The 24,660-nt window shown below is 34.9% G+C and overlaps 2 protein-coding genes across 2 annotated transcripts in view; one reads left to right on the forward strand and one right to left on the reverse strand.

The window, feature by feature from the left end:
• LOC129274328 (disintegrin and metalloproteinase domain-containing protein 11-like) overlaps window positions 1-13,736 on the forward strand; it is a 32,930-nt gene extending 19,194 nt beyond the window's left edge. The window contains exons 11-24 of the mRNA XM_064108866.1: window positions 322-405; window positions 1,162-1,242; window positions 1,599-1,646; window positions 2,338-2,401; window positions 3,006-3,078; window positions 3,721-3,834; window positions 5,337-5,496; window positions 6,026-6,185; window positions 6,918-7,032; window positions 8,572-8,601; window positions 9,131-9,157; window positions 10,014-10,271; window positions 10,717-10,783; window positions 11,444-13,736. Coding sequence (XP_063964936.1) covers window positions 322-405; window positions 1,162-1,242; window positions 1,599-1,646; window positions 2,338-2,401; window positions 3,006-3,078; window positions 3,721-3,834; window positions 5,337-5,496; window positions 6,026-6,185; window positions 6,918-7,032; window positions 8,572-8,601; window positions 9,131-9,157; window positions 10,014-10,271; window positions 10,717-10,783; window positions 11,444-11,467 — 1,305 coding nt within the window. The 3' untranslated portion in view covers window positions 11,468-13,736. The remainder of the gene's footprint in view (window positions 1-321; window positions 406-1,161; window positions 1,243-1,598; window positions 1,647-2,337; window positions 2,402-3,005; window positions 3,079-3,720; window positions 3,835-5,336; window positions 5,497-6,025; window positions 6,186-6,917; window positions 7,033-8,571; window positions 8,602-9,130; window positions 9,158-10,013; window positions 10,272-10,716; window positions 10,784-11,443) is intronic.
• On the reverse strand, window positions 13,422-23,145 carry LOC129274747 (transmembrane ascorbate-dependent reductase CYB561-like). Its single transcript, XM_054911498.2, has 5 exons — window positions 23,060-23,145; window positions 21,612-21,798; window positions 20,811-21,013; window positions 19,280-19,434; window positions 13,422-18,771 (listed from the first exon to the last, which is right to left on the reverse strand). The coding sequence occupies exons 2-5, from the start codon at window positions 21,781-21,783 to the stop codon at window positions 18,570-18,572; spliced, it is 732 nt and encodes a 243-aa protein (XP_054767473.2). The 5' UTR covers window positions 21,784-21,798; window positions 23,060-23,145; the 3' UTR covers window positions 13,422-18,569.
• Between the last annotated feature and the right edge of the window lie 1,515 nt (window positions 23,146-24,660).

Genomic DNA, 24,660 nt, shown 5'->3' on the forward strand with positions numbered 1-24,660 from the left:
ATTTTATTGAGATGAATTTAATTTGGTACTTCTGTTATGGTTTTTAATAAAAAATATATTTGAAAGAGTTTGTTTTATTGTAAATAGATGAATTATCAGTAATATTCTTTACTTTCCATAATAATCTAATTTAGATTACTTTACTTTCCTCCAACGATGTCGTAGGACTAACCATGTTCATCAAAGTACCTTCAGACAAATATACACAAATTGTAATTTTAAGATAATGCTTTTATATCATCTTTCAAATTTGGAGAAAGATTAAGGTAAATGGAGTGAGAAGTGTTTCTTTAACTAATAAAATTATGTTTATTTTTAAAGGCTTGCTTATCCTGTTGTCAAGAATGTGTTTTAAAGGAAGGGGCTAAGTGTGCAGGAGGAACATGTTGTAATACACAGTGTCAGGTGAGAAGCTCCTCAGTTAAATTCAACAGAGATATTAGCACTTAAAGCCAACTAATTGCACATTTTATCAATCTAATTATGGAAGAGGAGAGAACCTTTTTTTGTGGAAGCGCCGTGGTGTAGCGGTTCTGACTCTCGCCTTGTAATCAGAGCATCATGTGTTCAAATCCCACGATGGCCTAGTGTCCTTTGGCAAGGCACCAATCCACGCTTTGCCACTCTCACCCAGGTGCTAATTGGGTACTGGTAGGAAATAACCGTCATTGTGGTTGGTTTAGCAAGTGTGCGCCTAACAGGCTGCTTGAAATGCTATGAATCCAGTGACCGGGTAATAATAATTGTGAAGCGCTTTGAGCAGTCGTAGATTGATAAAGCGCTATATAAATGCCAATTATTACTATTTATTATTATTTTATTTGAGGGGAGATGGGGTCTTGACTCACGTCAAAGTGTGATTTAGACCCGTTTCCACTTTGAAAACTCTGGTTACCCCTCCGTTTAAAATTGAAATATGTCTTGTTTCTTTGATAGCGTTTTTTATTTGCTTTCAAATACATAACAAGTGCCAGACTAAGTAGAATTTTATGATAGATTTGCTGTTGACCACTTGAATTTGAATATTTGAATAACAGTAACGTGTAATATCCCTTAAATTATTACAACAATGACCAAATATATGTACATTAATTCATATGCATCTATTCATTCTCTCAGCTTCTGTTCATTGTTTTTTATTTACTTTCTTATAATTTCCAGCTCTTATTGGCTGGTACGCTCTGTAGAAAACGTAGAGGACAATGTGACATCCCAGAATATTGCTCAGGTACATCCGGGAATGTAAGTGATTAAAACTTGTATTTTCATTTGAATTAATCTAATTATAACAATTACCATAATTGTATTAGTATTAAAAGTGGTAGTATATATGTTTGAGTACATGAGGTTTCTTGTGTTATTTCATTTGAAATATTTGTGATCACATCACAATCTGATACAATAAATGAAATAAACAGAGAAGGGGACAGTGACAGGAGGAAAGGGAGAAGAAGGGTGGCTAATCATACAATCGAGGACTGTCGCTGTTTTTAACTAAACATTACCTTCATATTGATTCTGATACTAAACATTATCTTCATATTGATTCTGATTTTATTGAAGCAAAATATATATTTTCATGTTTTTTCTTCCTCAAGTGTCCTGAAAACTTAGTACTTCACAACGGAGCCCCCTGTGAGAAAAAGGTAACTACACTATTAAGATCTTATGAACGTGAGAGATTCCAAAATCATATGCTGAAATAGTATGCCTAACTATTTCGGTAATATTATTCAACGACCAGTCAAAAATTAAGGTCGGCATGTTTGACAACAGTATTGTTTTAAAACTTTAAGCTACAAAAATAGTTATGGTTTGATATGCTCACTGATGCAAATACGCTCACTGACATGAATAAAATACATCACATTTCGTGCATATCATATAATCACTCAAGCAAGTAATCATGGTGATTATTGATAGAGTTGTAAAAAAAATCATCATCAAAGATTTTCAGAGTGTTAATATCTTTTTTTTTGTTCCAAAGATAAAACAAAGGAAATGTATGCTCAAATGTAATAAAAGGAAGGTATCAACGAATGAATAAATTAACAAATAAACGAATGAATGAATAATGAATAAAATAACAAATGGATGAGTGAGTGAGTGAATGAATGAATGAACGAATGAACAAACGAATGAATGAATGAACGAATGCATGAGTGAATGAACACATTAATGAAAGACAGAAAATGGTAATCAGAACAATGTCCACTGATTAGAAATACTGCAAGAATGTTTTGCATTGGTTTATATATAACCTATCCCCCCACATCACCATCACTAAGAATTATTCAATTATTATTTAATTCATTGTCTCTGATTTCTCTTCACCAGGGAATGTGCTATGCAGGGTTTTGTTCATCAATGCAAGATCAATGCTCTCAATTATGGGGTGAAGGTAAGTCGATTCTATTTCTTAGTGTGAATTATACCCCATTAAAAATATTAAATTACTTTTGCCTCTCATAAAAATGGGATTTAGTGCAGGTTATTACAAGTACACAAACAAATTGTTCTAGGGTGGTCTGCTGAGCGCAAGCAAGTGGGAAATTTGTAACTGAATGGCGTCTCTGTAAATGCAGATATTATATCTATGGGAGAAGACTTGGGATTAGATTAATTTTATGTCCGGGGCCCGTTGCAGAATGAGTTGCAATCAATCGCAACTCTGCAACTTGAATTTCAACCAATCAACAGCGCGCATTTGGGACTTGCGATTCAATTTCATGCATGTTGAAGATATTTTCTGTAGTAACAATATTAAACTGAAAGTCAAAAGTATGATGAATCATTATATTACCATATCTAGAAAGGATTATTATTCAATTTCAAAGTTTTGTGTTTAATGATTTTCTGTGAAATTATAGAAACCAGGGTCGGTATGTAGAATAAATATGGTTGAATAGAAACCTTTGCTTTGTGACAGCAGAGTTGATCTATTAATTACGACAAAGCTTTATGTGAAATGGAGACTGAGATAAAAGTTTGATTATATTTCACAGGTAGCAGGTTAGCTGGAAATACCTGCCCACCAAACATCACGGCTGAAATTACTGAAAGAGCATCTAATCACAGGTATACTTTATAATTATATACATGTATATAATTTTTTGAAGCAAAATGATTTTCTCAAGAAAGTGTGATCAGTCTTAATCCTATACAGTTTGGATTCATTTAAAAAGTGTTTGTGTTTGTAAATCAATAGCAAGAGGGGGGGGGGGCCCTGTCGCACCCGAGAAAAAACAAAGAAAAGAAAAAGGAATGGATGTCAAATTATATCCCAACATCCAATTCTTTTCATTAAAAATGTCAAGTTTGTACAAATATCACACGTAACGCCATGTCTGGTCCCCTCAACATTTGTGTGTCATTATTTTACTGGGGGTAGAGATGACCATTTGCTTTATTTTTTAAGTGAGAGAAGTATTTAAAAGAATAAAAAAGGAAAGATACAATTAAAAAAAGTATCGGAAAGAAAAATGTTGCTCGTGTAATCATTTTTATTCTGGACGAGAGTATAGTTCTCTTTTAGTCACCCCTCCCACTTATAAACAAAAATATGCACTCTTAAAAGAAATCCTTGGTCAGATTGACCCCAAAACGAGTAAAACATGTCCTGGAATAAGTTTTGATGTGACTACTTCTGGGTCAGATCTGACCCTTTCTGTGCCTCATCAGAGCTCATTCCGTGATTTTATACCATTTTACTCATTACAGGGATGCTAAATGTGGACTTCTCAAATGTGACGTAAGGGATGCAGACATGATGTCATTGCAATCCCGTTCCTTCATGGAGCTAGCAAGCTGGGCCTCGAACAATCCTCAGTGCAAGTGAGTTTTGTCCTATAAAATTTGTCTTTTTATTGTAAAAACTGTGTCAATTTTACATGAATTTGAAAAACAGTACTACCTTACAAAATTTTCTAACTCACTTCTTGTGATTTGGGATATTAAAGGCTTGCTGGGAAGGTTATATGATATTGTAAATACATTTATGGCTTACGACTCAGTTTAAGATCGCATTGATCGATCTGATTAGTCAGACAAAAATCTAGGAACCAGCAGGATTTGAACCTCTCGTCTATACTGATTGCCGGTCAGCGACTTTTCCACCAGGCAATCACTTGTGATGTGTAATGAATTTGCTGCATGAATTAATTTCAAAATATGTAAAACTACTGTATACGTTCCAACAATATTTGCTGTTTGTTGTTGGTTTGTTTGGGATGGGGTGGAAAGGATTAATTTATTGATTCTTGAATGCATGATCATACTTTATCAAACAATCTAAAGGTAGATCCGATTTCAATTCCAGTCCACTTTTCATGTAACTTAACTTTATTTGATATGAGAAAGTAATCATAGATATCATTTTTAGTTCTTTGTTTACCTCGATCATCTTCTCCATTTTTATGATTGCATCATTCTTGTACGTTGAAACCTATTGTAAAATAATCATCATTTGACTCAAGAAGATTTGTTGTATAATTTAAATAATGTTTTTAAGGTATGCAAGTTTATCCATAGAATTTCTGTTGATAAAATCTTAAAGTCCCCTACTTCGCAAACAAAATGGGCATCCATTTTAAATGAACTGGTTAATAATTGGAATAGATTGTATATGATTCCCTTTAAATGCTGTCTTTCAACAAAACTCCGCTACTTTCAATATAAACTTTTCAATCGGATAATGGGGGTGAACAAACATCTTTACGATATTGGCTTGTCTGAATCTAATTTATGTACATTTTGTTCTTCCTCTGTTGAAAGCATTTCACATCTGTTTTGGGACTGCCCTGTAACTCAACAATTCATTCAAAACTTCCAAACCTCTTTTTTGAACAATGACGTGTATTTGAATAAGAATTTATTTTTGTTTGGTTGCCCTGACGCTCAATACTCTACTGTAAACCGTTATATTCTTTACGCTAAATATTTTATTTTTTCGACATGTTGAAAGGGAGATCGGTTGTGTTTTAGTTCGTTTAACAACGTATTGAAACGCTATTGTGAAATTGAAAGGGTTCTTAGTAAAAAAACATCATAATTTTGTTTTATCATTAGATAATAGTACGCATGTACAGTTGTTGTAAACATGTTCGCTTCATGATTTTTCTGTAAATTGAATTGATTTCGTGTTTGATTTTGAATAAAATCTTTCTATGAAAGAACAAAAATAATCATTTGATTCATGAACATATTAAGTCACTTAAAAGAGGATGAAAATAAGAAAATTGCCTAAGAGAATCAATAAAGTTTGTCTAATAAGATTGAACTGTTTTATAGAAATCGAATAATATACTATCTCTACTTCCAAATAAACCCTAACACAGAGTGGTTAGCATAGCCTTATCTGACGGAACAAACCGAGGCGCTGTCCCCGAAGGAACGGCTTGTGGTAAAGGCAGAATCTGTAGGTCGGGCCAGTGTCTTCCAGTTGAGAGACCATCTTGTCCTATAGGAACTGCAAGAAAGACCTGCTCAGGAAACGGAGTGAGTATTCACCAAGTATTATCTGTTTGACTGTAGAGAGAACTGCAAGAAACTGGCTACAATGCCAAGTAAATTTTGGCTTTCCAAATGTAGAGGATGCACACCAGCTTTATAAGGGGGTGACTATAACTATCACCCCTCCCCCTTATTGTTTTCCAAGAGTTAACTGGGGGAAAGAAGAAGAAAAACAAGAATTACAAAGGAATATTGCGGGAAATTAGGCATATGTCAAAAACTGTTGTAAATTTATTATACAAACATACCCCTATTTTTTGTTGTGGGGGAAGGAGAATCAATAATGTCCAATAATGATATTTGGATTTCATAGATGTTAATGTCAGCACTGACAAGCCTTCATAATCACACTGTTACCACAGTACAGCTAGGCACATGTGCTTCTTAGCATATGACAAAGAAGGATGTTTTCCAACGATAAATGTTGATCAACCAACACTCATCAGACATGGTTTTCCTGAATTGTCATCTGTCATCTTCATATTTTTTTTGACAAACTTTAATTTTCTCTTAGGTATGTGCTATCACGGGAGATTGTATTTGTTTCTGTGGATGGAGTGGTAGATCTTGCTCTGTACGAAACTCATCACGAGAAGGAGTAGTCTGCGTACCTAAATCGGTATTCGTTACCAGTGACGTCACAACGAACACCGAAGCTTCTCCCACAGAAAGTAGTATGTATCATTCTGAATTCTTGAATTCACATAGTAAAATAATTTTATATGGTCATATTATATGTCAAGACTATATTTGTTTTCTTTTTCAATTTTCAGGAAATCTGTATAATACGTATACTTACATGACTTAATTAATGAAGTACTAGTAATAGTGCTGATCATTCTCTACATACTCAGTAGAGGTTTTGATTTTGGTGTTGGTCACTTAAAATCTTGTAAGTAACAAGAGAGTTGCAAAGAGATGGGGAAGTGCAAGAAAAGAGAAATATAAATGAAAATTACTGTACCAAAAAAAGGAAAATAAATGATGCTTCCAAAGGAGACAAGATGGGTAAAAGAATGGATAAAAAACGGGCAGAAGTAACAATAGACAAACATATGGGGAAAACAGGGAAAGAAAGTAAATTTAGCTACTCTTCAATGCACAGGTGGGGGCTGTTGCCCCCCCCCCCCCCTCCCCCCAAGAAAAAAAGTTTCTAGGACCAAGAAAAATTAGGACAAGAAAGGAAATGAAGTGGGAAATGCTGATGAAATCATTTTCTGAATATTATGTTCAATTCTGTCACATATTTGTATATTCATTTTATAAAGATAACTTCTTTTAGCTATCTCGCCGCTATTGACGGATTTCCTCCTTGTGGCAGTTTTTTTTTTATTCATTACGTCACTTTAAGATCTTATTTTGATTTTAAAAGCAGTCAAGCTTTTGTTTTATTCTTCTTGTTACAGTTGATCCAACTGATGAAGGCCAAGTACGTGTCTTAACGAGCGCCATCATCGGTGGTTGTCTGGCTATTATCTTTGTAGTAGCAATCATCTTTGGGGCCACTTCGGTAGGATTCAGGTAGGACTCGGGCCGGATAGCAAATCAAGTTCAGAAATTCATTCACCATTTATGAGCTTCAAAGTATTTGGCAATTATGACGACCTGAAATTGATATACTGAATGAAATATATTTGCTGTTATGGTTGCTTGTCCCATCTTTTCTTTAACACAGTAGCCTACACTGTTAAAAAAACCCTGATTTTACAGGAAAAAAATGAGATTTTGCAGAAAGCAATAACAGAATCATTCTGTAAATTCATAAAACAGGAATTTCTGCAATTTAACTGAACAGGTCTGTTTAAAAAGGGGAAAAGGGTGTTTTATTTAAGGAAATTTGTAAGGTTCCATACACCAAATACCAATTTCCTGTAATTTTACATGATATAATATAAGATTACGCAATCTGGTAAGATTACAGGTGTTCTCGAGACTGCTGCAGGAACTTCTTTCATTTCAAGGATAAATTTTCTAACAGTGTATGCACTAGCGTAGTACGGGGGGGGGGGGACAGAGGGGGCAGTCTGCCCCCCCCTGACGAGCCACAACCCATGCAAAGGACGTATCCCTGTATTCCCTGCCCCCCCCCCCTGACGAGCTTGAAAGACCTCTTTTGCCCCCCTGACGAGCTTGAAGACCTTTATTGCCCCCCCTGACGAAATCCTTCATTTGTGATTGAAAACCTTTTTTTTTTTTTGCTTGTCAAATTTTTTGGCGGACGGTTTTGCCCCCCCTGTGGAAAATCCTAGGTACGCCACTGAGTGTATGTAAATCTAAAAAGCCACTCTAGTCATGTTGATGTTTAAGATAATAATATTAAGCATGAATTTAAATTCACGGAAAGGTTGTACACCACCACAGGTTCCTTCAATGCTTAGAAAATTCACCTGATTTTTAATACTGATATTTATCATTTCCATTTGAGATAATAATATTACTACTAATAATACAAGTGAGTTCTTATGCAGCAATGCCTGTCAGATATGCCACTCCTGGGAGCATTTCATCAATATCGTTGTCCAACAAGTTGTTAAATACAGGGGCGGATCAAGGATTTTCCAAAAGGGGGGGGCAATTTTTTTGTAGGAAAATTTTGACAAGCAAAAAAAAAGGTTTTCAACCACGAATTAAAAATATTTCGTACCCGAAAAAAATTTGACAAGCAAAAAAAAAGAAAAAAAGGTCTTCAATTTCAAAAGAGGGGGCACACTTCTGTTTTAATGGCATTTTTACATTACAAATTTTAATTTTGCTTCTCAAAAAGGGGGGGGGGGGCACGGGCCGGCTGTGCCCCCCTGGAGCCGCCAGTTGTTAGATCTGACAATTTTCCTTGATTTTAATTTGCTGAGAAGCACTGTTACTATCGGGAAACGTCCAATAAGTCCTTTGACGAAAACGCTTCCCACCCGGGGCTTCCCAGTTCTTCCACAGCTATTACCCCGGTTTAGTTTAGCTGCGAATAAGGCACTTTTTCAAATAATGAATACCCAACAGATCCTTATCTACTTCATCTGCTTCGAGATGATCATATTTTCCCTGTTTTTTTATTGCTTAATACAGGCGAGCAAGAGGAAAGAACAACCAGGCAAGGTAAAATAAATCATAATTATTGTTACCCAATTGGAAATGTTGCAATGCAATTAAATCCTGATGATAAAAAATGTAAAGTCTTAAATATTTTACCTCAGAATGAATACATAGGCCCATATTCTGAAGTCGGATTAACTTAGACCATGGTCTAACTCTGTGCTAACATTATGGGGAGCCAAAAGTTAAAAAATTATGTTTATATTGTATATTTCTTATGTTTACTATTTTGTTCCCTTTTGCTTTCATAATGAATAAAAATACTTCAGTTATCATTCCCAGACAATTAGGAACAATTTGTGTGTCATATGAGTTAATAAATCGAACGTGTACTGTTAGGGATTTGTGCCCCAATTGGCTTTCCATAGTTAAACCAGGGTTTAATTTAAACCCGAGTTCAGAATACGGGCCATTGTGTTTTTCCTCCAACAGGTTGTCACATAGCAGTTTATTGAGATTTGTATATCAATCAGGGTAATGTTTATGTTACACTTTCATATTTATTCTTTATTCGTTTGTTTTTCTTCTCCAGGAGGATGCAGCAAGTCAAACTTTTTTCGTAAGTAAATGTAATTGCAAAAACTTGTAATTTCAATTCATAATTTAGGGGCGGGCCACAGGATGTGGTACAGTGGGCGAAGTATTGCCCTATTATTCAAATGAGAATTAAAATTGACATCACATTTAGTTTGTCTTTCCCGTCAAAACACCTGGGAGTACCGCCTGTTCACATTTGCTTAATTTCAATTTTAGAAACAGAGATTTACAACATATCCATAATCTTGAATGATACGATTGCTCAAATTCAGTTACATGAATTTTAACTTTAGTTTATAAGCGCTAAATCTGTCTATGTCTAATCTTATTTTGTAAAATGAATATTCACATTTCAGTAAATTAAATATGAAAAACAATTAGTCAAAATAAGGGATGTGTTGATGAATAAAGTGCCCGACATATGTTCCCACACAATAGTCAAAATCAACGCAAATTATTTTGTTTTAACTCACAATTCGAGAATCACATTGGTCAACCATTAAGCCCTTAGGTATCTGTTTTTAAAAGAAAATACAAAACATTTTGATCATTGAATTCTCTCTCTCCATCCCATTTGGTTTCTTTTTTGGTGTCGGTCTTTTTTTTTTGGGGGGGGTGTAACCTGTAACCGTGATTTTATGTTTAAATTCTTTTTTTTTTGTAATGAGTTGACCTATCACAATGTATCTTCCTTTTTTGGGCATTTCCTCCTCATTTACTATAACTTATTTGATTTACATTTTTATTTTTATTTTATACATTGTTATTCATTGTCTATTTTATGCATTATGTATTTTATCTCATCTCTTGAGGAGAAATAAACCAAACTTGAAACCATATTTTATTCATTTTTACCGATCCTTTTGACTTGTTTAAAGGATGTTCCAACCAACCAAACAGCAGAAGAAGCGACTGGCAAAGTTCGGTGGGGGCAGGTCACCGTATAAAGCTGGAGAGCTGGAAGCCTCTACGTCATCGATGGGCCCCACATCGGGGCCCTTAGCGGGTCCCCCTTCCAGCCACTCTGACAATCATCATCATCATCATCACCACCATCATCATCATCAACCCAAACATCATAATCACGGGGGCAGTGGTGGTCAACCAGCGGGTCGTATACATGGGAAAAATAAAAAGTAAATATTTTTGACTGTTTCGAAAATAGTTTTGTGAAATTTCATTTTGAGATCAAACTTTATAAACTTTTTTTTATTTGATTCCCACAAGAATTAAATAGAATTTAGTTTATGATGATCAATCAGTGAAATCCATATGCGACTATGATGTCTATTTGTGTATTTTTATAGCTATATTGCTGAAAATTAGTCATACTAAGACATCGTTTTGTAAAGTAACTTTAGGTCAAAATTGACATTGAAAAGCTCAGGGGAAAAAATGTGACAATAATTCTGATCAACATTGATAAATTATTATTTTTTTAATGAGTCTTAAACATTATATGTAGCGGTTTCCAGCCGATGGCCAACCTTAAAACAAACAATACAGACCTAATTACATGTATACCTCACTGATATTTGAATAATTATTAGTCTTTCCCATATTTCATTTGATATGATATAGGCAGAAGAAAGTGCAATTACTAATCGATATGGACACTCATAAACCAGGCAGAGCTGGTGATGAAAAGGTAAGAATACCTAAGAACTGGTGAGTTGAATTCAACTAATTAAAAGTATTATTTTTATAAAGTTATTTCATGCGCCTTTTACAGGGCAGCAAAAAAATAAGACGTTAATACAAATTGTTTAAACTTTTAAACAACTATTTTTCAAAAAGATGTTTAAGCTTTTTAAGCAACTTGATTAAAACTTAACACTAATTCTTACAGTGACGGGCTTAAACAATATGCTCGAAAATGTAAACAGCATTTTTACAGTAGAACGAATTGAGAAGGTGGGCTGAAACGGATAAATCACAATTTGATGTTTTTTTACATGGTTACTGAAAAAGTGGGGGGCCTGAGCACCCCCAGTTCTTGCCCCTCTTGTCAAAGTACGCCGAACATTATTGAATCAACCTGGCAAATTGTGATTTGCGAAGTTTGCCGAAATTGCTCAAAACGTCTCGTAAACGATTTCGGATGACGGCCGCACTTACACGAAGTTGTCTGTTTGCTATCAAAAGATCACCATCCAAAGAATCAATAGAAAAAAATACTATCAGTTTCAATCCCAGGTTATGTGTTGTATGATCCTGGTAGGTGTGGCTATTTTTTTGTTAAAGGCTTAGCTATTATTTAATATCTGACTTATTCAAGAAAATTTCTATTTTTTTGTTTTCTTCCTAGGCAAGGGCGGAGACTATTATTTGAACATAACCCACCGGTCGGACAGGAAGACCAGAAAAACCTTGATGAGCTATGGAATTCGTATGTGGATGAGACATAGCATCGATCCCACCAGGTCACATGATACAAGTTGATCGTCCTGTAACATAGAAAGAATCAGTATAAAACCTATTTGTACAAGATTTTGAATCATTGCACTTAAAGGGATGCTTCAGGGGGAAAATATCTATTCTTCAATAAATAGAGTAAAATTAACATAGCAAAATTTTGAAAATTTGATCAAAATCGGATAACAAATAACAAAGTTATTGAATTTTAAAGATTTGCATTATTCCGGTGAAAAGTTCCAGAATTTTTCATGAATATTCATTAGGTGGGCTGATGATGTCATATCACCACTTATTCTTTTGTATTTTATTATATGAAATTAGGTTTATTCAAATTGTTTCTACCAAGAACTAAATCAATTGGAATGACAACTGATTAAGTGCATTTGTTATTTATTGCTGCAACTTATTTCATCATAATGGAGACATCATTTACACACATGTATGAAAAAATGAAGAAAAAAAAAATGATTTCATGTAATAACATAAGAAAAAGGAAAGTGGGGATGTGACATCGTGAACCCACCCAATGAATATTCATGACGATGTGCATATGACTGTTTTCACAAAATATTGATGAACTTTAAAATTCAATAACTTCGTTCTTTGTTATCCGATTTTGATGAAATTTTCAGCATTTTGCTTTGTGAATTTTACTCTATTTATTCAGATATACATATTCTCAGTTCGGAGCCCGGAACATCCCCTTAATTGTATGATTAATCCTATATTTTGTTCCAGACTCTATTTGGCTTATTTCGAAACATCGGATTATCGTATGGTATAGTAATCATTAAGCCCAGTTCTTGTAAAAGCACCCACTTTATATCCAAAGGTGTCGAGTTCAAAGAACTGACCAGTCTTGGATTTAAGATGAGTATTTCCCAAAATGACGAGGGATGTTTCTACAAATGGTTAGATTGCGTGACATGAAAGATGTAACCATTCTATTTTGCCTAATTATTTTAAGTGTCAATTAATATAGACCAGACTGGTCGCATATTCAAGGAGTATTATGTCCGTAATGTTGGACTGAACTTTTCTCAAATAACGTTACGTAAGATATTTTTATGAAATAGTCGGGTTATGATATCACACGACCCTACCTTCCGATTGTTCATAATAAGCCGCAACTCTTAATCTAAGGTGATGAGATCGAGAATATGACGTCATGAAACAAACTGTGTGTGCAGGTACATTCATTCTCCTATCTTTGCAACCTGACATTAAAAGTTAATTGATTTCTGTAAAAATGAACATTACAAAAGAGGATGTTATATCGCCCTTTATTTTCTCAGCTTTTCACGGAGTTGAAATGAGATGTTCAAATATGAATGAATATTATTTGATTCCACTTTCACGTCCAACTTTCTACTTTCTTTTCATGTCACTTCTGAATCATGTAGTTCTCTTTCATAATAATCCACCTCTCTCTCTCCCTCCCTTATCGTCACTTTCAGTATACCTCGTACATTCAGGACATCAAAATCTTTCAAACAATAATTTCAGTGACGTTATACACAAGGATATGAAATTATATGAATATTTACACATTTATATTTTCCTAAAATTGTCTCTTGTCAGTTAACATTGATTGTATTATAATATAAATAGAAGCAGATGCGATGCAGTAGGAATAACTTTTAATCTAAGATATATCAATGCAGCTATTTAAATGTTATTAAAATGATTCGGTAAAATAACCAGCTTTATTCATTTAGTCAAAAGTGAGATATATTTGTAGTAAAACTTTGCGGACTTCCAGTGAAATGAGCAAAATGTAGACATTTTTTGTTTCAAAAATCAAATTTCTGTAATTTGCACTAGGTTTAGTAAAACACAACAACAAATAAGTAAACTAGTCACGACAATAACCGTTTGCAGATTTTATTTCGGGGTGGTGTACACAAGCACAACATTCAGGAATACGAGGAAGTGAATCGACCGAGCTTAATTTGAGGTTACCGAAAAAATAATTAACTAAATTCGTTGTCATCTCTACTCACATTCTTGTCAAATTATGTTATTGAACCTTGGGATTCATTTACGAAAGAATGTCAAGAAAACTCACCTCTAAACATCAAACACACTTTGATTTTCCATACGTCATGCGTGAATATATAACTTATGGTTGGTTTTGAGTGATGGACCTTTAGGTCCCAGTGACTCCCATGAAGCTTAAGGACGTTCCACAGTTATGTTTGTGCGCATCATGATCTGCGCATATTTTACACTCTGCGCGCTGACGTCACAATGGATGAACTGGTGATTAATCAGCTGTACTGTGAGCTGATTTTTCTCCTTATCTTTACTAACTGCAGATCCGATGTTTTATTTTATGAAGCTAATAAACTGGAATTATTCCATGGACCATTTTTGTTATTCCTCTACAATTTCAAAATAGTTTGTCTGAAGTGCCGCAAAGTATCATGAATATGACCCCGAGTTTGAATAAATGGAAAAGTGGTTCGGAATTTTTCCTCACATAATTATATACAAAGCTTTTGGCGCGTTTTCGGGTGTTTTAAGAAGCAAATTTGCTCTAATAAGAGTGCTGATAGTTTGAAAACAAGCACATTAACCCATATTTTTTAATGTTTGCACCTCTTAGGTATACCTTCCTTTACAACTTTGCAAAGTTTTGTGAAAATGACATGGGTTTTGAATAAAGTGCAGCATTTCTTTTACTTCTCAAGTTTGTTATTGAAATTTGAAATGTTTGAGGTTGAGTATCTTTCCCGCAATTTCTAAGAACTGAGAGTGTTGTTAAACTTCAATGAGCAAACAATTGACAGCAATATAAATCAATTATCAATCTTACGGATACAATTATTAATCATATTGCAAAATTTGATGAAATCTTTATAGATTTTGACTGATTAATAGAGCTTTAAACTCATTGTTGTGATCTCATGAGGTCTAAAAATGCCAAATTCTTTTGGATGCGCAATTATCAAGAACATCATCCATTTTGGGTTAACTTTGAAGCTCTATAGCAAAAAATCAAGCACATGGACCCATGTAAATTTTTGTATATTTGAAATATTCAGGTGCTAAAGTATCTATGTGCAAAGTATAATGAAAATGACATGGATTTTCAATGTTTGGGAGCAAGACTACGGAACCATTCGCATTTTAGACGGTATTAACAGACTTTTGCTTGTTTTCGGCGCATTTTGGGCTGTTTCAAGCCAACCCGCAATGATTTGGACACTGATAGTTTAAAAACGAGCCCATGGACCCCATGTTTTTAATATGTTAACGTCATCGGAATATATTTCTCTGCAAATCTAGAAAGTATGATGAAAATGACATGGATTTTGAGTGTTTGGGAGCAGAACTACGGAATCATTCGTATTTTAGACATTTCGGACGGTATTATAAGACTTGTGCTTGTTTTCGGCGCATTTTGGGCTGTTTCAAGCCAACTCGCAACAGTTTAGACACTGATAGTTTAAAAACGAGCACATAGACCCCATATTTTTAATATTCTAATGTCTTTAGAATATATTCTTCTACAAATCTAGAGAGTATGATGAAAATGACATGGATTTTGAATGTTAGGGAGCAAAACTACGGAACCATTTGCATTTTAGAGGGTATAGACTTCTGCACGTTTTCGGCGCATTTTAGGTGCATTTCAATATTTTCAAGCCAACTCGCAACAATTTGGACACTGATAGTTTAAAAACGAGCACATAGACCCCATATTTTTGATATTTTAATGTCTTCAGAATATATTCTTCTACAAATCTAGAGAGTATGATGAAAATGACATGGATTTTGAGTGTTTGGGAGCAAAACTACGGAACCATTCGCATTTTAGACGATATTATTAGACTTTTGCACGTTTTTGGGCGCATTTTCGGCGATTTCGATGCCAACTCGCATCACTTTGGACACTCATAGTTAAAAAACGAGCACATGGACCCCATATTTTTAACTTCCCTACACCTTCGATATGCATTCCTCTACAAATTAGCAGAATTTGATGAAAATGACATGGATTTTGAAAAAAGTGCAGCTTACAAAATACTTTTTAAATTTTTGAGTAGATTCACGTCTTTGAAGATTTGCTTTTTCCGAGTTTTTGCACCATTCTTGCCAAATGAGGGCGCTGCTGACTCCAGATAGATATAGTTTTACCAATTAAAAGGCTTTCTCTTACTTTGGTATACACTTTGTTATATATCTTGAAAATTTGATGAAGTTTGATGCGATATCCGCTGAGTGAAGATGATTTAAACTCATTTGGTGAATTCGTGAGGTCTAAGAGAGGCAAAATTCTCTTAAATTGCGCAAGATTGCATATCATTCAAATACGGCGACTTTTAAGACCCGTAGAAAAAAAATAAGCACATGAACCTATATTATTTTTTGCATTTTCATAATGCATAAATACCAAAGTAACTCTCTGCAAAATTTGGTGAAAATGACATGGACTTCATTTTAACTGTGGAACGTCCTTAAAGTCTCGAATCACTTCACTGGAATGTTTTGATGCTGATAAAACACAGAACATTATATAGGCGAATCTGGCTTTAAGTGTTTTAGAATGAAGAATTCGAAGGAGAATAAGGTAACGTAGGGATCCTTTTATTTTTTTCCAGTTATGTGTCTGTTATTGTATTGCTTTTAGAACATACATATTGCTAGACATATACATAAAGTTTGCACATGTTCATGATAAATTAATTCAAGATGTTTTTTTTAATCTTATGTGCTACTTTGAGTTAGCAAATATATAGTTTGGTAGTTGAAACATCGTTTTTGGATGCCTTAATCTTATATAATTATGATTAATTTGCTCAATTTATTTATGTGCAAAATTGTGCTTTCAATTATTGGCTTATTCCAAAAAAAGCGTGAATATATTATCTTAAGTATATGAATATAATATACATGTATATATACATACCTTATTTTCTACTTTTGATACATATTATTTAAAGTGTATGTTTCGTTAGAAATCTGTGTCTTAAATTGTCTATAAACCTATACATAACCAAAAGTTAGTTAGAATATGAATTAACCAATTGTTGGTTAAACAAATCCCAATTCATTTTGCATGCGATATATTATCCAACAGTTGGTAGATTCATATTTTATCAATATTTTATGCTGGTTAAAAATTCTAGATATATTAGAAAAAGTATAGATATTAGAAAAAAGTGATTACATGAGTTATAATAGTTGTCATAAATGTATATACAAAACAAGTATTAGTAGAATGTATACATGCAGTAGCATTAGTAGCATGCTTATAATCCTTTTTTTTTTAAACTGGTAAATTTTGATAGATAAAAATTGGACAATTTACTTTGCTTCATAGTATTATTTACAAACGTCCATTCTTTTTGTAGTATAGGATATAGTGTAATATATATATCAGTGTAATGTAGTCGGTGTTATTGTTGATTTAATGGACAAAATCTGTAGATATTAAATGGTTTTTAGTGTGAATATGTGTAGAGACGTTTTTGTCTAAAAAACAAAATTTCATCAATTTTTTAGTTTGATGAATGATAATAAGATAACATTTTCATTGTTAGTTCTATATGTCACGACTGAACGAGCAGTATTATTTTTGTAGATGGGCATATGATCAAGAATTCCTATATATCCCCTTCTTTTCCAAATTAGAATACTCGAAGTGGAACTTTACATATAGCTTTGTGGTACGTCATGAGAATTTATGGAAAAGGAGTGAATGAAATCATTCATTTTCTGCCCATAAGGCAAAGCTTAGTGATTGATCGTAAAGTTGGTTTGCACGACTGATCCCACACCCGAACCACACATAATGATCAATACAATCAGTTGTAAACATCGGCCATGTGATCAATTACATTGTTCTGTGTTACAGTGGCTAGAATTACGTTCACGTTCAGTGTTAGTGTATTGAATTTTATATGATCCGAATATCAAACGTGTCAAAAAATGAATTGATGTTTGCAAAGCCATTTTACTTACTTTCTATGTTTCATTTGATAAAGCTTCAAGACAATTTCATGCTTTACACTGTGAACAAAAAATAAAATATGCTTTTTTCTACAGATAACACTAAATGTTTCATTTCTGTTTTGTTTGTAGATTGAATATACACACCAAATTTTTTTTGGTGTTGATTGGTGTCCCCTATGCGAACATCAGCCACTTTACTCTGTTCGTGTTATTTTAACACCTATGGGTGTTATTTCAACACATTTGGTTGTTAACTTTACACTCTGTAGTGTCATGTTCAATCTCTAGGATGTAATTTGAACACCTCCAGGGGGGGGGGGCGTTTCGTGAAAGGACTTGTCAGACGTTTTATTCGACAAGTCCCATTTTATCCGACAGTTACCATAGGAACAGTGCATCTCAGCCAATCAGAATCAAGGAAAGTTGTCAGATCCGACAACTTGTCGGATGAAAATGTTCATGAACGTTCCCCGGGTGAGGTCCAAATGGTGTCATCTTTTACATCTCTGTGTTGACAATGCAGTGAGTGATGTCGGAATAACTCCATTTACGGGAAATGCAGGGATTTTCTAAGAAGTTCTGATCTATAAAAAATAATCTCAACCTGAATTAAGTTGTATTCAGGCTCAGTGTAGTTTGAGTTCTCAACCGAAGGTGTTGTAATAACACACATAGATGTTGACATGGCCCTGGGAAGCTGGAGTTAAGGGGGTTCTGAAGCATCCCATCCCCCCAAAAAAAAAAATCCTTGAGGGTTATGTGTGTAATATTCTCTATAGGCAGCACCCCCAGGTATTTGGGAGATGTGTAAAAAAAAAATTACCAAAATGACCTTCATTTTGCAGTGAAACACTTTTTCTTTAAATTTATCGGGACTAATTTGAACTCCATTTTGCAGTGAAAATCTTCTTTTTCCAAATTTACATTAAGCACTCCGAGTTAAAAAAAATCGTTCCCAAGGCCCTGGATGTTGAACAGTGTTGATTTAACACCATAGTAAAATTGCCGGTGTCGTACACAGGTTAGTAACCACAGTTATTGCTGTGTACAGGTATTTAAATATCAGAAGGTTGGAGGTTCAAATCTCTGGCGGGAGTAGAGGACACGATAGGCTGCCATTCCGACTGGATGTCATCAGGTCGCTTCCAAGGGGCAAAGGTCACAACGAAGGTCACGACTGCTGCCAGAAAGAGGATGACCAAACCTAGGAAGTTGGCCACATAGGCTTCTGGTGGACGCGAGGAATACGTTGTTGATCTGGTTTGGGAATGAAAATGGATAGGGATGGTAAAATAATGATGAAAGGGACTGGAAAGGTGGACGAGATGTTTCAAACGACAATTTGTTTTGCTTTGTTTCTTGTTGGTTGTTTGTTAGGACAATCAACTACATATTCCAGAAAAGTATACGTATTATACTTTGTCAGGAATCCCTTATGATATGAAGATAAGAAGACAAGTACTTATGTTTATCATGGATCATTAAAGATAACGGTTAATGTTTTGTTTTTACCGAAACATCAACAAGATATTACAACAATCAACTTTTAAATTACTGTTTCTCATCAGACAATGTCCAATTAAGATCTACAAACATAAAATGGAAAGAGTACCAGTTGGATTTTGAACTTGGTGCCTCATATAAACTGTCGAATGCTTTAGAATTATAAAGGTTAAAATTATGATGTTTCAATGTTAGAATTTAAATGATTATGTATAACGTCTTGAAAAAAATGATTTTCTTTTCCACGGGCCACTTCACTTACATTGCCAGCATCAGTTTGTCTTCAATGCCGATGAGGGCAGTAGCACACGCACCGCCGAACAGAAAGACACCAAAGAATACATGGAGAGGCTTGTACCTATCTCGATGCTGTAGACTTGCACATGGAAATGCGAATATGGATAGCCCGATGAACCACTGCATCAAAGATGTGAAAAAATAGTAATCATAATTCATCATACATTCTGAGCGACTACAGACTGACATAGCACCAATCCACATTCCCCTATACATTCTGAACAAATCCCTCGACATTTTACCGATCCATACTGTCTTCACACTGACATAGCACCAATCCACAGTGCCTCGATTCTGAATGACTCCACACTGACATAGGACCGATCCACAATGGCTCCATACATTCTGAATAACTCCACACTGACATAGCACTGATCCACACTGCCATCATACATTCTGAATATCGCCACACTGACATAGCACTGATCCAAACTGCCTTCATACATTCTGTATGACTCCACACTGAGATAGCAACGATCCACACTGCATACATACATTCTGAATGACTCCACACTGACATTGCACCGATCCACACTGCCTTCATACATTCTGAATGACTCCACACTGACATTGCACCGATCCACACTGCCTTCATACATTCTGAATGACGCCACGCTGACATTGCACAGATCCACACTGCCTTCATACATTCTGAATGACTCCACACTGACATTGCACCGATCCACACTGCCTTCATACATTCTGAATGACTCCACACTGATATTGCACCGATCCACACTGCCTTCATACATTCTGAATATCGCCACACTGACATTGCACCGATCCACACTGCCTTCATACATTCTGAATGACTCCACACTGACATTGCACCGATCCACACTGCCTTCATACATTCTGAATGACGCCACTCTGACATTGCACCGATCCTCACTGCCATCATACATTCTGACTGACTCCACACTGACATTGCACCGATCCACACTGCCTTCATACATTCTGACTGACGCCACACTGACATTGCACCGATCCACACTGCCTTCATACATTCTGAATGACGCCACACTGACATTGCACCGATCCACACTGCCTCCATACATTCTGAATAATTCCACACTGACATTGCACCGATCCACACTGCCTTCATACATTCTGAATGACGCCACACTGACATTGCACCGATCCACACTGCCTCCATACATTCTGAATAATTCCACACTGACATAGCACCGATCCTCACTGCCATCATACATTCTGACTGACTCCACACTGATATAGCACCGATCCACGCTGCCTTCATACATTCTGAATGACTCCACACTGACATAGCACCGAGCGATCCACACTGCCTTCATACATGCTGAATGACTCCACTATCATATTGAACCGACTTGCCTCCACACCATTCTGAATGACTCCATACTGATATAGCACCAATCCACACTGTCTCCACACCATTCAAAATGACTCCACACTGACATAGCACCGATCCACACTGCCTTCATACATTCTAAACAAGAATGATTCATCGTGCTTACCTGAATGACGTACATTATGAAGACCGTTATCCCGATCCAGCTATGGATGGAGTAAACGTTCGGTATACCATTGGCGTTGTGGTACTGCCATACCGCCACCAGGGCCAGGCATGCGCAGAAAAGGGCCAGACAGTGAAAGATTACATGAGCCGCTTTGACCCACGCTTTTGGCGTTTCCCGACAGGCACGGTAGAGCATCAGAGCTAATGGGGAGAAATAATGATGTTAATAATGATAAGAAGAAGAGGAAGAAGAAAAAGAAGAAGAAGAATCATAAAAATAATAGGAATAATGATGATGATGATGATAATAATAATAATAATAATAATGATAATAATAATAATGATAATAATGATAATAATAATAATGATAATAATAATAATAATAATTAAAGTGATAATCCGCTTTTAAAGAGTGGAGTGCATCAGAAAACGTCTCTATGCGCTTGGCATATACATTGGAAGGATATTTTTTACAGGGGTTTCCATACTAGTTATATAAAAATACTAATAAAAAAGAATATTTTTACGGTCTCCTGGTAAAGACTTTTATGATTCTCAACATTATATCTCCGAATCATTACAAAGGAAGTAAATAAAATTATCTAGAAAGGGGAGCAGGATAAATAATACATCAGTTTGCAAAAAATAACTTAATAAATATTAAATCTGTTTTGGGGTGATCTGGGGACGGACAATAAACTATTCATTTCATCTTTTCGTTGAACTTAGTCGGTTAACATATTAATGAGTTTTATTCATTATGATACGTTCATGAAAAGGCATCATTAATGAATCTTACCGTTGCCATTGAAGACAATGAGACCGAGCGTCATCATGATTGGATGAAGGTTGAATTCGGAGGTGGTACCGTCCCAAGCCACGCCCCCTCGGTACACGCCCATCCAGACACCGACCAATACCACGGCTAGTACGCATAACACCTCAGCAATAACAATTAGTACGAAAATCATGCTTGGAACAGGAAACTGAAATTAAGTATCATCAGTAACATTATTAATCAGTAAATCGGTTGATTTTTTTAAAATAAAATATCTACATGACTACATGGATTTGAAATCAACATCAATACGACTAAATAATAAAGGCTAAATTTTGCTATACTAGTACTTGAAAATCGATAGGTTGGTAGGTAAGATATTCATAAATATGAAATAAAACATCTATTCTCTTCTAATCTATTCATATTTAAATTAGGGGGTCGGGTGATTGATATGTAATCCGTTTTCTTTTTTTAATGAACGATTTCTTGTCAAAGTAAAAAAAATCTTGTAAGTTTGTAATTGCGAAATTATATTAAGTGTCCGTCTTACAATGTATCATTTCAAATTTGAATAGATTCTTGGTGTAGAATGAATAGAGGTGAAAGATAGATTAAGAGGAATTGTTCGTGTAGGATTCATGTTTATATTTTATGACAATTAGCAGTCTAGTTCTGTAAGGGCAATTCAAAATTGATACTACTCGCACGGTTGTAATTGGTTCTCTTAATGTTAATCTTTAAATAAATTATTGTATTATATACAATCTCACGTTCATTTATTTTACACCTTTAAAAAAATATTGTTGCAAAAATAAATATTAAGAAACCAGATATGGAATGCATTCTTACAATCACCAACTAAGGACCTAACCTGAATTCAAAATACAATATTCAAACGGTATAAACAAAGCATCGGTATTGAACAAGATGGTTCATGCATTGAGTAAAAATATTTCTTCCTTAAGTGCTGGTGCTTTTTATAGGCTGGTGTATTTGAGAAAAGGACAATGAAATTAAGTTAAAAAAACATAAGACAATGCACTTTAAAACAGAACGTAGCAAAGCGATTAACAGAAAACACAAAAACAAAAATAAGAGCGATAAGAATGGAAATGCAAATGTCATTATTATTTGTTATTTGTTAAACTGTATTTTAATGTTAGTGTTCTTTTTTAGCAAAAGCTAATGAGGAGAGTCTTTTGACAAAAACTTGATTTCTTTTGATAATCCTAAGGCATTAGCTGGTGTTCTTTCCTCTTTTTTTTAGTGTTTTTTTTACATTTGATATTGTATATTGTATGATGATTATTTTCAATGTAATGAATTTGACTATTGTTACGAGTAAAATGTGTACCTGGAAATGAAAAAAAAAAGAAATATACTCAACAGCCATGAAATATTAAGCTCTGACGGTGTCTCTTGCAAGCAAAGTCAGAGAAAATGAAATTATATGAATTCACACTTACCAACCGTCTAAAGATAATTAGATCTCTCCAGAATTAGTCCGATTGTGGTATACCTCTGTCAAAGAATGTTATCGCCACAGTGCCCTTGTTAGCTGGATGACTCTGCATTTAATATCATCTTGTAATATTATAGTATGTATCGGTATCAAGTTATCAAATGGGAAATGGCTGTTTAATATTACTCCAACCAGACTCGGCAATTGGGGCGTCTTCCTCATATTGATAGGTAGGAGAGTGCTTCGTTATGGTTTCAAATGTAATATTAAGAAAAATGAGTACAAACCGTAAAATGTTCGTGAATAATAAATGAAATTAACTGTTTTGTAGTAACAGGATTTAAGAGATTTCAAGGTGTCAAAATCTTCCGCTTGCATTTTTGGAGGGGGGGGGGGGAACATCCCCTCCCTCCCTCATCCCCCTCTCCGGGATGAGTGATAAAGTCAGTTGAACATCACCGGTTTGTGTCTATTTTCATTATTGTATAACTTTGCTGGTACATGACATGCAACTTATCCTTTTCCTAAAAATATGTGCTGGTACAAAATTGATGTAATTACACACTTAAAAACATTCATAGGGCTCACGAAACGCGATTGTTTTATGGATGTAGGCATGATGGAATATTAAACACAACCTTGAGGAATAATAATGACAAGAAGAAGAAGAGGAAGAAGAAGAAGAAGGAGGAGGAGGAGGAGAAGGAGGAGAAGAAAAAGAAGGAGGAGGAGAAGATGATGTGTGAGTAGAGTAAGAGGAGGAGGAAGAAGAATTATGGAGCAAGTATGAAGAAGGCACCAAAAAAAAAAAAAAAAAAAGGATGCAAGAAAGAAAAAAGAGGAAAAAGTTAGACAAAAATAAAACAAGAAAGATGAGAAGGAAAAGCAGAAGTGGACGAAGAGGAAGGAGGAAGGGGAAAAAAGAAGGATGAAGGAAGAAGAGGAAGGGTGAGGAGGAAGAAGAAGTGTGAGGAGGTAGAAGAATGCGCTATATCACTGAACCTATTTACGGAAGAAGGAGGAGGAGGAGGATGAAGATGAGAAGAAGAAGACGAAGAAGGAGTATGAGGAGAAGAGGGGGAAAACATAAAGAGAGGGGGAGGGGGAGGAAGCAGCAATAGTAAACCATAATTGCTTCATATTAAGGTGGTGCTCAAGCCTCAGGGCCTACAATAATATAATTTAATTGAGTTAAATTACAAGAGTAAAACGCTGAAACTCAAAAAGAAAAAAGTCATCGACTGTAAAAGTTCTCCATTATTCAGTTAGACAGCTATGCATGTCATTAGGAATATTATGCAATGAGCGAGCTCAGGATGTTCTGTACCCACGTTGGTTATTTAATGCTCATTATTATTATGATGTTTTTTAACCAGCCTGTTTCCATGACTACCATAATCATGAATGCATCTATCCTTTCAATAACTTTTCAATGTGAGTATCGTATCCCTGATGAAAAGATGCGAGGTTTGCATAAAAAAATTGGATAATACTTGGAAATAAACTTTTAGTTGGAACTGAATGCATTACCTTGTATTGTTATATACATGTATGTATAACTTGCTACTAACAAACGTTAATGATCTCACACATTGAATCAGAGCT

Source organism: Lytechinus pictus, chromosome 13 (assembly GCF_037042905.1).
Source record: "Lytechinus pictus isolate F3 Inbred chromosome 13, Lp3.0, whole genome shotgun sequence".
Taxonomy (NCBI): Eukaryota; Metazoa; Echinodermata; class Echinoidea; order Temnopleuroida; family Toxopneustidae; genus Lytechinus; species Lytechinus pictus.

What these genes read in the sequence shown, in the direction of transcription:
- LOC129274747 (XM_054911498.2), bottom strand. Translation starts at nt 21,783, where the DNA reads ATGATTTTCGTACTAATTGTTATTGCTGAGGTGTTATGCGTACTAGCC. An exon ending in TCATAATGTACGTCATTCAG is followed by an intron (nt 19,435 to 20,810) that starts GTAAGCACGATG and finishes TCTTTGATGCAG; the next exon opens with TGGTTCATCGGGCTATCCAT. An exon ending in GACAAACTGATGCTGGCAAT is followed by an intron (nt 18,772 to 19,279) that starts GTAAGTGAAGTG and finishes TTCCCAAACCAG; the next exon opens with ATCAACAACGTATTCCTCGC.